The sequence below is a fragment of the Lactuca sativa genome, chromosome 2 (assembly GCF_002870075.4).
Source record: "Lactuca sativa cultivar Salinas chromosome 2, Lsat_Salinas_v11, whole genome shotgun sequence".
NCBI lineage: Eukaryota > Viridiplantae > Streptophyta > Magnoliopsida > Asterales > Asteraceae > Lactuca > Lactuca sativa.
Window position 1 is genome coordinate 53,128,829 of NC_056624.2, and position 17,487 is coordinate 53,146,315.

Here is a 17,487-nt window from a genome sequence, read left to right on the forward strand (position 1 = left end):
CATCTACAACACAGGGACCATTCGTCCTTCGTTAACCCACACCCTTCATTAATAAAAACTAAGTAACCCCTTCGTTCAAATTCAAAACCACCCAAATAAACCCTTCGATTGTCAAAATCAAATGACCTAATCAACCAATTTCGATTTCAAAGTCGCTCTTCAAACTAAAATCGACTTCTTAGCACATTGATCCTTCGCACATCAAACCCTTCATTCTTCGGTTTTATACATCATCAATCAACAAACCAGCACAAAAATGATTTCGTTCACAATCATACCCTGACCAGCGAACCTGATTCCTGTTGAGCACAAATCGACTCAAGCTTCGCTCTTCGCTGTTTCCTTCAACCCTTGACATCAAAATCGATTTTGTTAAGTCTATTCACATAATTGACTTTCAATAGTGTTTGAATCCGTTCACCATTACCAAACCTTCTAATTTTTAACCTCAATCAAGATCGAAATCAACGCAATAGCTGTTCATCCTCAAAAGTTCTTTGACTTTTGAAAGTCAATTATTAATTCAATTCATCAATCATTGACATCGATCATACCAAAATCATCCAACAACTAACTTTGAAATCAATCAACCCAAGCATTAAATGTTCAACATGAAAGATCACGGATGTTGACTTTTTAGTTTGACATGATTATTCATCTGTTCTTGAATATTCTTCATCAACCCATCAACCAAATTTCATAAAATCTTCAAATCGATGATCAAAAATAAGATTCAAACGTACAAGATCAAGAAATCGATCGGATTTACATGAATAAGAGAATCTAAAGATCAAATTGATCAGATGAAGAACACGATATGTGATTCAAATGTGAAAATCAAGTTATTGTTCTCGGTAATCAAAAGATACATAAAATTCATATGCACGAATTTATTCAGATTCAAAAAAAAAAAAAACAATTGAACAATTGAATCTGATGAAGAACATCAACACGTATCACGATTAGAAAGAATTTGATGGATTAGATTTCGATAAATCAGATTGATTATATTAAGAAAGTGGGCTTGGAACCGATCTTCAATAGTAATCGAATTTTGATTTTTGGGCTCAATGAAATGATGAACAGTAAAAGAATATTAATTTTGGGCTTCAAAATTCGGACATGAACAGTAACAAATCCTTGATTTTTGTTTTAGATTGAATATGATCTTAAAAAGATATTATTGGATCATCAATGGGGTTTTTCAAGAAAAATTTAATCCAATGAATCAAACGATCAAAAATCAAAAACGCAACGCACGATTTGATGAAATTAAGAGAGATCATAGAGAGAGACTCACCAAAAATGCTTCAACTGTGACAAAAGTTGTCAAACCGAGAATCGTTCTTCAAAAATCACCTTGATATTGAAGACCCGCTCTGATACCAATTGTAGTGACATAAGAATATGGTTTGGCATGCGAAATTAAAGTTTGCACAATGAACATGGTGATTTGGGTGCTAAAAGATATATTCGATCATAGTAAATGAGTATAAAAAGAGATCTAATCTAAACCCTCATAAATATCTCACTCACTAACCACAATGACTACATCTCTCAAGCACACATCTACAAGTGGTATGAACCCACCTTATATAGAGGTGTTTACATATCTCTCTCTCACTCTCTAATACTCATTAGTCATAAAGCTAATGCACCACATGCAAGTGGGTCTACAAAAGTCAAACCATCTACAAAGTCATACATGAAGAACTTTGCACCCCAACACGTATTACATCATAAATTGTTTTCGTATTATCATGATTTAAGCACTTTGATTCCCATATTATATCGGTGGTAATGGATCTCTACGTGAGTCGTTATAACCATGCATGATAATGACTAATTCGTATGTCTTGGCATTTTTCCAAACACTGATTTTAATCAAGATTTTGTCACCCTAGACTGGCCCTAGTCTAACTATAGCGAACAGCTCAGGCATAGGGGAGTCACCCATGTATAGATCTATACATAAACTCTCGCTCTCCCTCCAGGAGACTCTGATTATAACTATAGGCTATGGCCAAACACTCAATGGTGTCAACCGACAATTCTCACTAGATCCCAATGATTGTCACATGAATATGTTTAATGTTAAATGTATTTTGATTTACAAATACCTGATGATACTTGAATATGAAAAGACACGGCCCAACAAACATGAAAAGGGATAGTTGTGGCCCATTAGACATGTAGGTTATTTCTCGGGTTGATAATATGCAAATGGATACGTTGAAGCCCATTATGCATATGACGAATCTCTCCGGGCTAAATTAGCATGTGAATGGGCCACTAAGGCCTAATAACATGTAAAACTGATTTAGGCCCATTGAGCATGTAATTGGGTCACTAAGGCCCAATAGACATGAAATGAATATATTAGGCCCATTAAACATGCAAACAGATTAAGAAGGCCCATTAAGCATGTATAGGAAGTATTAGGCCCAATATTCGTACCATTGTATTTGGTTCGTTTGTTATAATATAGTTCATTTAGACGGAAAATTTATCCATAATGTTAAAAAAATATCCAGTGTTTTGTTATAATGATATTTTTAGTTCGTTACGTTAAAATTCTATAATTTGAGCTCGAATTTAATAATAATTTCACTTTAGGCCCCTTAAGAACTAAATTGAACATCTAAAGGCTTATTTTTACATAAAATGTCATTTTTTGTCTATTTTAATTAAAAATAATATTTTTGCCCATTAATCTATAAAAATTTGTATTTTCACCCCAAATGTTTAGTAATTTATGAATTTGTCCCAAAAATACATATATTGACATTTTTGGCCCATTTTTGCAGAAAATTACATTTTTAGCCCTTATATGAATAAAATGACATTTTCGGCCCGATTTTTATAAAATTATTATTTTTTGCCCAAATCTTGAAATATGTGTCATTTTCAACCCCTAATCTCGTGGGTTTCCATTTTTGGCTCAAGTTTTTAATTCATAACATTTTGATCCATAAAAATTGTTATTTTTGCAATTTGGGCCCAAAAAGTCGTAAGGTCCACATTAAGGCCCATAATGAAAAATTTTACACTTTTGGCCCTTTGGAAAACCGTAGGTGTCACTTTTGTCCCAATCTTTTGTTTATTTGTCAAAAATGACCATTATACAAGATTTGTGTTTTGTTTTTCACAACTTAGGCATGTATAACACTTTTAACTTTGTAGTATGGTGACTAGAGTGTTTTAGTTTATGAATCTCACATATTTTTGTTAAAGATTTAAAGATCCATCGAGTTTTATAATACAAACACAACATAAACCAAGAAAATCATACATAACATGCATAAATACATAGATCTACACATAAATACTTGTATTCTCCCCCTAAAAACATGTAAAAACCGAAAACAAGGGTGTATGAACTCACCTTTGCTTTGATGTTTCAGTTTTGAAGAAGAAATGGAAGAATATGATGTGATTTTTGGCTCTAGCCAGCTCCTTGAGTGGACTTTCGAACTTAGATAAGTGCTAGGAAGAAAATCATGAGAGTGGGTGTTTATAATGAGTGAGTTAGCTAAATATGGATTAGATCAACTCAAGTTTACAAGTTCTTACCACAAGAGTGTATCTTGAAATGATTTTTGATGAAAAACCTCCTAGGAAAGCTCTAAATCTCGAAAATTCTTAATGGAAGGGGAGAGGTGTTCTTAAAAGTGTATTAGAGAGGGTTTGATATTATGTGTGTGTGTGTGGTTTGCCTCTCGTCCTATGGTAACAAAGAGAGAGGGAGAGAGGAGGTGATGATAAGATGGGTGCTTAGGTGTATGTGAACTCTTATTTTGTTTAGTGGTTAATTAGCATGGAGAACCACAATGTAAACTTGAGGTGGCACCATTTAACCCCATGCAAAATATTTTTTTTTATAAACCCCTTCGGTCGAGAATGGGCTCAATGAATGAAGGTGAATTAGCTTTGGGCTCGAATCCTTGGCTTTGATCGAATTTCATAGGCCCAATATTATTTTTCAGCCTATTGGGCCCTTAGGTTGGTCCACAGCCCATTTGAATACAAGAGTTTATGGCTCAATATGGCCAATTAGGGTTCATATGAATCATTCTACGGCCAAATGCTTTGAAATGTTATAGATTTAAGAATTGGGTCCATTTAGAATCCAAATAGGGTTTCTAAGCCCAATATAGTCGAATTGAATGATTATTGGTCCATTAGGCCCAATAAGAAAATCCTAGTCTATATAGAACTTGAACCAGGATTTTTAGGGTTTTCAACTCCCAATTGACTTCCAGAAATGTTTTGCATAGAGTTTTGAATTTCAATTGTAAATCTTGACTAAGTGTATTGTCAAAGAATGAATATAGTGTATAATATCAAGTTAGAGCTACAAGTATTCTCATAGATGATGTTTACATGATCACAAAACTTCCTGACTAAATTGCCAGTTGTGACACCGACCTTAGAAATGACCATGATTTGGATTTGGACAAAGTGTCTTCACAGATTAAGCACCTTTTAGCTTTTGTGCATAATCAGCTTGTACACTGAACGTACTAGTTTGTACGACGCACATACTGCCCAAGAGCTTAGTAAGCTAAGCATACTGATGATGTACATTGGGCATGCACTTCCTGTAGACTTTGGGCTTCCATTGGGCTTTTGAGCCATTTGGGCCATAATTAACCTTGGGCATGGACCTATTACAATAATAGGGCCTTGGAATTTATTAGTGGACCATAGGTTACATGGTTGTGCCTTTTTGGCCTTGTGGCCCATTATTGTTTTGAACCTTGGATGGTAGGTCCATTAAGGAAGAAAAGACTTTCGGGCCTTATTGAAGGAGATTAGACTTAGGGTTTTAGGCATAGGTCTTGGATTTGTGATTTAATTCTAATTAGAATAACTTGTGTATCTTTAGTGTGATATTTCTAGACCAGTAGCCAGGTAGTATTTTTATCAGCAGTCTGAGGTGAGTCTTCTCACTATGACAACAGGTCTAAGGCACCAAGGCGGGCCCAATATCCATTTGTGCCCTATGCTAGTTGTTGTATGTTACTTGTTGTGATTGGGTTGAATTATACCCCAGGGTGGGGCACAGTATGACATATCAGGTTGAAATAAACCCCAGGGCGGGGCCCATACTTATTTTGGGTTAGGATGAACCCCAGGGTTGGGCGCATTTATATGGTTTGTATATGTTATATTGGGAAATTCACTAAGCTTTTGTTTACAGTTTATTTGGATGTGTTCAGGTACTTCCGGTAATAAGGCGAAGGGTCCGGCTTAATAGCACAACATTCACTCTCCAACATTTTTTGCATTCATTGTTATGGTCACTCTAATCTTTTGTCATGACTTGATGCAATGGATTTCTTTTAAAACAAATTATGAATGAAATTTCTTCTTTAAAAATGAAATTTTTATTTGGATTTCTAGACTGTTACATATTAAGGTAAAGATATACTTATATGAACCAAAATTATAAGCAACCTTTAATTTACATAATTACTTATAACAAAAAAAGATTACATATACAATGAAACATGAATAATATATTCAAAACACAATCTATATAATCCAATAATCCTATAATTACAAATTAACCTATCTACCTTATAATCATTTATGAAGCCACGCCCAATATTTGCTTACTTTTGTTGTCCTTATGTACTTTTTTGTGTGGGGAACTATCATGTTTTCTTTTTTGTTTACATGCAAAGGTAACAATTGTACAAAGTAAAAGAAAGTTTTATTTTTCTCAAACAACATTGAATGGTGTAGAAAATTACATAAGGACTTAGGCACAAAGATAGAATGATAGTTGATCGAACAAGTTGATATAGAACATCATTTAAGAGTTGGGAATGTGGGTGCCAACATAACCCAAACCAGTTACAACAAAAGCTATAGCTTGTAGATACAAGTAAATGTAGTAGTAATACTTTCCATATGCAAGATCATAGCAACCGGAGATGAATAGAATAATGCCCATGCAAAACTCTAGCACAAGAAGCCTATATGAATATTTAAAATATATATTTTGTTAGATATGTATGTATATTTATATAATTATGGTAATCTTTAGAGATTTTGTTATAACTTAGTTTAAGTAAATAATTGTCTCATAGATATAGTTTTTCGCTCTTCCTTAGCCTCCTTTTGAGTCGGCACAAAATCATACACTCTTGGATTTTAATACATATAATCTTCTTTACTTTAATTGTCTATATTAAGTATAATGTTCTTAAAAATCTGTACCTATCGCTTAGTTTCAATCCAAGTCTTTGTTGGTGTGTGATTGCACTTTTAGCCTTGGAAGCATCTCCATGCTTTTCAGTAACAACCCATTCGTTCACTCTTTGAGTCTCAAAAAGCCCAATAAATGTAGCCTTAGTTCTATGGAGGGCCATTACATTCTCAAAGACGACCCAAAATACAACCAAATAAAATGACCTACAAAGTGAAAATGAAAATGAGAGTAAGAACAAACTTTTATTTCCTAGCAAAGAGACTATGAATTAGATAACAAAAACCTTGGAGTTGCCACAGCATTGAGAATGGTGATAACTGTAGGGATGTAAACAGTAGCCCATACTGGAACCTCGACTTCTGGTATCCACACACTTGCAGGGATTACAACACAATATAACACGAACGTACCAATATGAGCTACGATCTTTCTTACAAAGAAGAAACTGTATATCACATGCAACTTTTTCCACAATGCTACTTTCTGGATTAAAAAGTAAAAGATTCATATAAAGTCTTGAAACTAAATGAAAACGATATAATCATCTTACCTTATTCATCATGATCTCATAAATCATTTTCCTGAAAAGGTTTGCTGGACCACAAGACCATCGATGTTGTTGGAATCGATAGGCTTTGAATACACTTGGCAATTCGTTCTTGACCTATATAAAATAGAACGATGTGAAGTGAGGTTATTTTTATGAAGAAATTTTATTAGATGTTCGAATCTTTCTTTACCTTTAGTGAACCAAGGTACAAGAACTTCCAACCTTTAAGACTAGCTCTAACTGCTAGATCCATATCTTCCACTGTGGTACGATCCTTCCATCCCCCAGCCTCATTAATTGCAGCCATTCGCCAAACTCCAGCAGTCCCTACAAAAATATAGAAGTTCACACATGCTTTTATAACTATACAAAGATGGTGATTTAAAACCCTAAAATACAATTTTGATTACCATTGAAGCCAAAGAATGCATGAGTAGATGAACCAAATTCTTGTTCAACTTTGAAGTGGTAGTTAAGTGACATCTCTTGCATCCTTGTCATTAAGCATTCATCTGAGTTTGCTGCATTAATATCATCACACCATAAAACATGTTAGTTTATGGAGTATTTGTTTATATTACTTTCTTTTATCTATTATGACTTGCGTAAGCTATAAAACTTTAACCATTATATTTTTCTATCCAAGGGTATTAATTTTTCTTTTGTCGTTAATGTTCTGAAGTATAACTATATATTACAACACGTTAATTAAAAAAATTAACTATATGTTAGAAGATGTTAACCATATTACAGCATGTTAATTAAGGAAAAAAAGAACATACAAAAGATTTTGTTCATACGAATAATGAACGAACGGAATAGTTAGTTACAAACTCTTGCATCCATCTAGTGATCACATGTTAAAGTTTAACGTTACCACTAGTGTTTCCACCAAACGAGCCCTAGAAAAAATATATAGTTACTAATCAAAATGTTTAGTGGACTTTAGAAATAATAAGTCTTCATAATTCTTAACATCATTATAGGAATTTGAAAATTAAGGAACTGAAACTGATAAAATATTTGAAATGCAAATTTATGGAAATAAAAATAACCAACACATATATATATATATATATATATATATATATATATATATATATATATATATATATATATATATATATATGAATTTGTTAATAGTATTATAATATATCATATAATTTATGACTCATGAAATATATAAATTCGTATTATTAACAGTAATAGAATGTTATAATAAGGTATATATGAAAATGAATTTGGGTATCTGTTATTTGTAACTTATGTTTTTCTTGACATATCATAATATATCATATAATAAGGTTGATATTGTTTTTAGGGATAAATATAAGAAATGATGATCATCTACTTGATTTATCTAATATACAGTTTTTTTTATATCTTTAACTTTTAACTAGTGACAAAATTTTAAAAACGGTTCATGGTTTGTGTTAGGGTCCTAATTGTTTCAAAATTGCAAATTTCATCTTTTTGATTATCTTTTGTTGTGGATTTGGTTATCGACCAAATTAACATGACCATTTTACTCTTATCAGCTATTTGTTTTAATTTCTTTAATATTTATTAAAATTTTAATAATATTAAAATATAAAATATATTTCCACCCCCACCCTCCCTATCCCTCTTTTTTTATACGAAATCATAAAAACCTAAAATCACATTTCTTTAGACCTTTTCCGAAAGCATGTACACTCTCTAGTGTGGAGTTGATGTAGATGGCCACCACCTGAGCCACCATGTACATCGTCCGATACGTACATGATGACACATGAAGGTGTTTCTATAACCCTAAAAGTCTCTTCCATTCTCTACTTTCTTGATCAAGAACACAAACACTAGTGTTTGAATTCTAAAATCATGTGTGATCTTAAGTATATGTGAAAATTAATCAATGTGAGTGTTTTGTTAATCATTTTTCCATAAATCAATTGATCTTCAAGATTGGCATATTCGAATTTTAATATGGTCTTAAACACGTATACATACTCAAATGTTTTGTAGAAATCAAAAACTCATAAACGGTGTGTGTTTTCAATTTTTCATTATGTTCAAAAGAGGGTTATGGTGGTGTGTGTTCATCGACATTTCCTAGATGGGTGTGTTTGTGTGTTGAATTTAGACTTTTCTATAACCAGTATAAGTATTTTTTTTTGTTGAAAGTATGAAATGATTTCAAGATTAGAAAAAGAATCATTATGGAGGTAGTAGTAATTTTCAACCCTAACACCTGCAAACATTCTCATTTTGTGTTTCACCTCCTCAACCATAGGAGGTTGTAGATTCTTCGTATTGGTAGCAGTTATGGCCGATGTTTAGGCTTGTATGTTTAATGTCGATAATTTCAAATTTAGGGGGGGGGGGGGGGTGTATCTATTTTTTTTAGTTATTTTGAAAGAAAAATTTAAAAGAAATTAAATAAGAGCAAATTAATCATTTCAGTTTTGAAAGAACCAAAAAACAGGATACGAAATTGTAATATTAAAATAATAAAGACCTTATTCATATAAAATGAAAAACCCTAAAAGACATTTTTTGTAATCTTTTCTTAATTACTAGCTAGTGTCTAATTACTAGTGCTTTTTTTTTCCTAAAATAATCTATTTAATATCATTCAAATGCAAACAGTTAGTACCAATATAATTTGGGAGTTTTTATTCAAAGTATTATAAAAAAATAACAAACGTATGAATATAATAAATGTATAGAATTTTCAAAATATGATGCTTACTAAAAGAATATATAATACTGCTATAAAAAATACATGAAAATAGAATGTTAAAATACATAAAAAAAATATTTAGTTGATAATACTGATAATTGAATATAATTATAACATTGTATTAAAAAAATATTTATAATAATATTTTAGTTATTATATAAATATTCATGGTATAATTAAACACGGTAGGGGAGATTATATTTCAAAAATGAACGGAATTTAATTCCTCCTCCCGACCTAAAATAAAAATTATAGAATTATTGACATTAAGCTTTCGATGGATTAGTAAATGATTCGTACACAATAAAAAAAAATCCATACTAAATAATTTGTGTATTAAAATGTTGTATTCTACAAAATTTTAATGCATAAATTTTTTGGTATGAAAAAGATTTATTATATACAAGTTTTATTATGTATAACCACTTCCTATTTTATATAGATCAAATAATGTTAATTTGCCAACCAAATCGTGAGATATTTCATTTTAAATACACTATTCCTCGGACACACGACCACATGTTAATAATCCATGTTGAGAGGAATGCAATGGCCTCGAGTACAAGAATCTTTTGGACACCTCAAGTATACATACTATAGAGGTGACATATGAATATTTATATTTTGAAAATTTATCATTACTACTTATAAAAAATTTAGAAGTTTGTAAATAAGTTTTTACCTATTTAGTTGTTTATTTAACCTATAAATAAATACTTTTTTTTTATGTTTTTTTAGATAAATAAAAAATATTATAATATATTTCCATATTTTATTATATCTAGTAGTTTTTGTATAATTTTTTTTATCATAGATAATAGATAAGTTTATTATTATTATTATTATTATTATTATTATTATTATTATTAATTTTTTATAACTATTTGTAAAGTATATTACATGTACTTTTAACTAACTAAAATATGGTAGATACATGTTTTATTTAGTTAAAATTTAATGCTATTAAATAACATTGTTTCTTCTTTAATTTATTAGTTTTACCCTACTTAATTTTATAATTATTGAAAAATAAACAACATTTTTAAATAATGAATTCTATTTTTTACCCGACCAATACTACAATGATATACAATGATCAATCTATTACGATGTTATATTACGCTTGTTTATTCAAACTTTAGATATTCCGTTTTATCATAGTAATGGTTTCAAAATAATTAATGGAATCACTATTTGAAACTTAGGCATAGTTGTTTCAAACATATTTTTGGCTCAGAACAAAAAAGGAAAAATGAACTTTAAAATACATAAATTTCATCAACTGTTTTTGTATTAACTTAATACTTGAAAAAAAAATTACTTATACTAGCTTTTAAATATAAAATTTTCGATTATAAAAACTTATATATCTAAAGAAAAATACTTCTTTCGGCTTTTTGAAATACAGAACCACTAATAATATCTTCAAAATCGATCATATCTAATATTATATTAATAAAGTCTATAAAAATTTTGAGTCTTTTTAAAAGATGAACCATGGACGGTTGTCTCTATCGTCCACCTTCTAGGACGGGTTTAAACTTAGTGGTTATTTAATTTTAAATAAATAACTTATTAAAAACATATCCAGATTTCTTATTTATTAAAAAAATATAAAATGGAAAATATTTTTCAAAACCAAGGGTTTCGAAATAATTGATGGAATCACTTCAAGCGTATGAAATGGTCCATGCCACAGTGGCATGTTCCCAAGACCCCATATTACAAATCTTCGACAAAGATTTACGAGTGGGTTGCCTATGCAAATCCAAATAGCGTTAGGGCTGATTTGTCATTTCGAATCATATTTCTTGTATTTCATTTCATTTATCATCTTCATTTTATTTTTTGTTGTTTTAGAGGAAAAAACTTCATATCTTTCACAAACAAATAGAAACCTCATTGTCAAAGGACAGCTGATAAACACTCTACTAATATCCTCGGAGATACGACATTTGGTTAACAAAGTCTTTAGGTCATTGTATTTGATATGAAAATTTAAAAAGTGACAAGAAAATCATAAATTATTTAATCCGTGAAAATTTTAAATATTTAGAAATTAATTAATATTTCTCTTTAGGCAATTTTTAACATAACTTTTATTTGTCGCACTTCTTATAAAACCACATTTACTTCAATAATGTTTATTTAAAATTGTTGATATGTTTGATTTTTAATTTTTATTGAAAGGTATTTTAGGTAGAGATATCAATATCATTTTCCCTTTTGTTCATATCCAACTTTATAATAGTTATTTAAAATCTTCGAATAAGAAGTTGCAACCTTACAAGTTTTAGTTGAAGCTTGAGGATCGAATCAAAGAAACCTCACTTTAGGCGTGAAGTTGAGTCTTCAAGAGAAGTTAGAGAATGACCGAAATCGAGATTTTAGAAGGAGGATAGAAGAATTATGAAAATTAGAGAAAAGGTGATGCGACTATTGAGGTAACCAAGAAATCACCGATTGCTTCAATTTAGTTTGAATCAAATGTTTATTTTCCCCGCTCTCTTTTCTTTTGTATATAATATTAATAAATTAACACAAATATAAAATTATAATAAAATAAATTTCATTAATACTTGATAGTCATCTGAAACATATACCTCAAAGAATATGTATATTAACTGACTTAAAGAGAAAGAGAACCTGAGAGTTCCACTTTAGCCTTTTCCACTTTTATCTCATTTTACAGAACAGGATGCCAAGCAGTGGAAATAGAAGAAAAGGAAGAAGAGGGAAGAGGAAGAGAAAGAAGAGATGATGTGTGAGTGAGTGAGTGAGTGAGGATATATACATCACATAACCTACCGAGTTAGAGAACTGAGCTCGACATGCCGAGTTGAGGGCACGACGTTTGTTGAGCTGACTCAACTCTGCCGAGCCCCACTCTACATAACCTTAATACATCATCGTGTGGCATGTTAGAAGCACGATGATACCTTAAGATATATGAGTTTTGTTTGTTTAGATGGATCAGTTCAGTTCGATTCGATCCAATCAAGTAAATTAAAATAGATTTTGGTTTAAAAAACACAGATCTAAATAGTTTAAACTAAATTCATATCTGATCCAATTCAACAAAATTAAAATTTGGCTTGATCGGTTTTTATAACTCTATCTTAAAAGCAAATATAATTAAAACATTAGCCAAGTTTATAGAAAAAACAAAAACAAAACAAACAATTACTACGAGATGTAACAAGATGTTTGTTCGTCAAAGTTGTAAATTAATTAATTAATTAAATAATAATTAAATCTAATAATAAACAGATCTATGTATTATGTAATTTTTATTTTTATTATCGTAATTTCCTAAATATTTTATGTTAATATAACACGTGGGAACTAATTATAAAAACAAACATTGCAAGATCTAACGACCCAAGGAAAAATAAATACAATCGGCACTAAAGGTGGGATTCCTCTTCACTGTCTGTATCAGAAGGAGATTCCGAGGAGATTCTCAAAGGAGATTTTCTATAAATTATTTTTTTATATCCGAAATATTAAAATAAGTATTCGAGATGAAGTAAAAACATATTTTTCAAAATAAATAAGGTTTTCTTTATCTTTAGAAAATTTATAGTAGTAAATATTAAAGTTTAATAAATTTAAACTTGAGTAAATACTATATCGATTAGGGTTGTATTCATACATGATTTAAAAGGTAGACTAACTGCTAGGTATTTTTTCGTTCATATAAAAACACATACATAAGTATTTAAAAATAGAAATATTGATGATCGCAGGATTAATGGGAATCCAAATTCAGAACACCGTAACGTTTATTTATTTTTAACCAGGTGTAAAATCAATGTATTACATGATTTAACTAAAAAAATTAAATATATATGTTTAAATATTTAAGAACTTTGGATTTATAAGAAAATAAAAAAATAATAAATTATTAAAATTTATCTTATAAATTTAAATAAATAAATAAAATAAATTAATGAGTGTTAATTTGGTTATTTTGAAATAAAAATGTAAGTCTCTTAATGAAATAAATATTCATTTATTACTAAATTTATTATAATTATTACATTAAAGTATTATGCGAAATTTATTAAAATAGAAAAACCCATAAAATGACATATGAAAAAAAAATTAATTTAAAATAACCACAAAATAACATTTGACAAATTGAATGAGAGTGTGACATATGACAAAAAAAACATTCATTTATTAGAGTAGAAAATGCAAGTTATTTTTTATTTGTCTTCAACATCGATATAAATTATGTTAATTTATGTCAATAAGAATTTTGTAAACCTTGTATAACGGTAAAGTTAGGACCGAGTTAAACTGTTAAGGTAATAATAAAAAGAATCACTAATCACCAATACATGCAAAAATTTATCGGTTTTGTAGGTAAATAAGAAAAAAATAAGATAAAAAATCAACAAGTTTCAAGAAACATTTACCAAACTTCCAACGAGCTTGAACAAGTCCGATTTCAGAGTTATGATGAAGAAATGGAATTGTTTTCCGAAGAAAGTCAGATTCAGGCTGAAAATCAGCATCAAAGATTACCACATACTCGCATTCATTAGCATAACCATGTTTTAGACCTTCTTTAAGTGCACCTGCTTTGTAACCCTTTCTATTGTCCCTTACTTGGTAATGTATGTTTGTACCTTTGCCTGCCCATTTATGACACTCCACTTCTACCATGTCCTAATCACATATTTGAAATGATAACGAAAAATAATTAAATTGAGAAAAAAACCAATATCTAAGTATGGTTTTATATTAACAACAAACGTGTACTACAATTGTTAATAATAAACTTATGACTAATTTATCTTTTTATTAAACATGACAAATAACATGGTAGTCATTCAAGCTAATGAGCTATAAACACTTTTTATAATAACCTCTTGGGCATAATTAAGACACAATTTTATTTTTGTTAATTATTAACGTCACGTTTTCTACAACCGCCAATGAGACATTATTTTATTTCGTTATGGCTAACTTCAGGACCACTAAGATGGTCCTTGAAAATGAAATTGAAAATTATATTTATTTTGCATGTAGCTCTTTAAAACACGTAATTTTTTTTTTATCATTTTATGTTTTGCTCTATTTCATACTACAAACTAACAAAAAAAAAGGAAAATTAGATTTATTTTGCATGTGCCTCTTTAAACCACGTAATTTTATTTTTTTTATTTTTTGTGTTCTCATCTACTTCATACTACAAATTAACAAAAAAAAAAAAAAAGATTTATTTTTTCCTTGTTAGGAAAATGGGTTTGTATAGAATTATCAACCTTAATGACAGGATCTGTTGAATCATCAAGAACTTGAATTACAATACGATCAGAAGGCCATGAAAGCCCACATGCAGCTCCAATGGAAAGCTGATAAACCTGTTTACAAATTAAATAAAAATCACTAAAAAACCAAAAAATAAAAATAAAAAAATAAAAATACAAAATAGAAACAGAGCAATGATTAAAACATACCTCTCTTTCATTGAACATTGGAACTTGAATAAGAACAAGCGGATAAACAGAGTTCCCTGATTCAACATCGTTTTTAAATTCTTCCCATTTGTAACATTTTTCTGTCTTTCTACCAAACAAATAATTGAATCCAACCACCGAAGACATATAAACCTTCTCTACGAACAACATTATTGACATTGCCAAAGAAACATACAACAATAATGTCAACAATGGCACCAAAACTGGCACTCTGAATTGGCCCCATATCTCGATAATATGCGCAATAATGTCACCTCCACTACCTATAAGCGATTCAAGTACAATTTTGGTTGCCGAAAGCCTCCCCATTTCTTAGTTTTTTTTTTTTTTTTTTTTTTTTTTTTTTTTTTTTTTTTTTTTGTGTATATAAGGAAAACAGAGTATGCTCTGTTTTTACTGTTTTTGGGTTGGGTTTTAATGGTAAAAATGGACAAGAATGTGGACTTTAAACCACACAATTTTGGTTTTAGAACAGAAAGTACGGTAGTAATTAAGGGATTTTGATGATTTGGTAAAGAAAGATGAATGGAAGCTGTAGCTTTCTGATTCACTAATGAGAACAAAAGAGAACTCAACTACTAACAATGGAAAAGTGATAGAGGAATGGTGAGAAAGAGAGGAATACATCATGTGCTTATAAAGGTTGAAGTCTTTTGTTTTTAAGGCAAATTACAGAATATAATAATTCATGTTGGTTTTTTATGTTTTATGGTGGGTAATATGTTTTAGTTTTTTTTTTATTTTTTTTTTATTTTTTTTATTTTTTTTTATTTTTATATAATTCATTGAAACATATACTTATATCGAGGCAAAAGCGTGTCGTCTCTTGTTATAACAGGGTCTTCCTTGACACGTATTTGCACGTCGTCTGAGCGTTTTACGACACGCATTGCGCGTCGTTAAAGGCTATTTTTCTAATAGTGTATTGTGTAGACATAGAAATGATTGTGGACGAATCATTTTAAAACTACATACAAAGTTAATTTTGTAATCTTAGATGTTAATTATTTATGGTAAATGTTAAATGAATTAATACCCGATCATATCTTTACAAAACTGCATCGACAAATCGCGCCTCATCTCCAAACTTTCTTGAGGTGGTGGAATACCGATAATCTCAAAATCATCAACCAACCTCATTGTCTCCACCTCTATTTGATGAATAATCCTCTTTCCTTCACTGATATTGTGTCACTTTGTTCAAGACTCATCAATCATGATGCGTCTAACCGATTCCTACTCCACTACCATTGCCATCTCCATTTCATTACCTTCTGCTACGATTACGGTTTAAAAAGTCTCATAGTTTTTGGCTTCTTGAGAGCACCATTTTGTAAGGTACACATTTGTTTTTCCTTTATTTGTTTATATCCTATTAGATACATATTTGTTTTCCCCAAATGCATGTAGTTTACATTTTTCTTTCCTCATTATACGTGCATCCAAAAGGAGAACCTAAAAATTAATTTTGTGTGTTTTGAATGTAATCAAATAGGAAGGCCAATAAAAAAAATTCTTCCATACCTTTTGATTCATTCACATAAAAAAAGGTATTTCTCTTCTTTTTTTTTTTTTTTTTTTTTTTTTTTTTTTTGTGGGGTGTTTCACTAACATGGATTAGTCAAATAAAGGAAAGAAGAAGAAAAAGACTCCTCTTAGGGAATCAAGAACTCATCCTCTCTAAGTGTAAGAGTGTAAGCATGTTGTTCGTTTTGTTTTGTTTTAATTATATTTTTCCACTAGATAAGATTTTTGTTTATGTCATTTGTATTAAATTTTGTTATACATGATCTGTTAGTCTTATATTACATTTATTTGGAGTTTGTCAATGTGTTTTTTTGTTAAATTAAGTCAGCCATATAAAATGACTGAATTGGTAAAGATGTATGTCTCTTTAATGTACCATTTGATTAAAACTAAATCAGAGTTTTCTTAGGTTAAGTTCATTAAATTAAAAAAAAACAAAAAACAATATATTCGATTTATTCATAAGCCTTTGTAATTATGTAGTTTTTGTAATATATGTTATATAACACCACTTTGATATTTATCTTGGATCATAAATGTGAGCTTGCCGGTCAAATGAAACTTTTGCACCAAAAGAACATAACATTCACCCAATGATGAATGTTTTAGAGATTAGCAATGCTTATTAATATTATTGAAGTTATTTTTTGAAGTTATATATGCTCTTTTTTTATTGATTTAATTATGGTGTATTTTTATTCAGATAACTCTAAAAAGAAATGATATAAACCGAGTTTACCCATTGCTAACATATGTGCAAAACGGCATATTTTTCACAGCTTATTATTTTTGTTGTATTTAGGAATGTTTAATAGGTTAGAAATGTTTATTACTATCATATATGTTTTTCACATAATGCTCTTGTTATTCTTCCAGGTCATAAACAGAAGATAAAAGCTAGTTATTCTCACGTCAATCATTCTAACAGAATTTGATTTCATGGCAATTATTCTGTCAGAATGTATAAAACGATTCT

General features: G+C 29.8%; 1 protein-coding gene across 1 annotated transcript; it reads right to left on the minus strand.

Annotated features, from left to right (window-relative positions):
* Positions 1-5,545: 5,545 nt before the first annotated feature.
* LOC111907141 (glucomannan 4-beta-mannosyltransferase 9) lies at positions 5,546-15,895 on the minus strand. The gene is made up of 9 exons (XM_023902932.3): positions 14,964-15,895; positions 14,769-14,867; positions 13,917-14,169; positions 7,181-7,291; positions 6,961-7,097; positions 6,771-6,884; positions 6,504-6,703; positions 6,229-6,423; positions 5,546-5,984 (listed from the first exon to the last, which is right to left on the minus strand). The coding sequence occupies exons 1-9, from the start codon at positions 15,291-15,293 to the stop codon at positions 5,822-5,824; spliced, it is 1,602 nt and encodes a 533-aa protein (XP_023758700.1). The 5' UTR covers positions 15,294-15,895; the 3' UTR covers positions 5,546-5,821.
* Between the last annotated feature and the right edge of the window lie 1,592 nt (positions 15,896-17,487).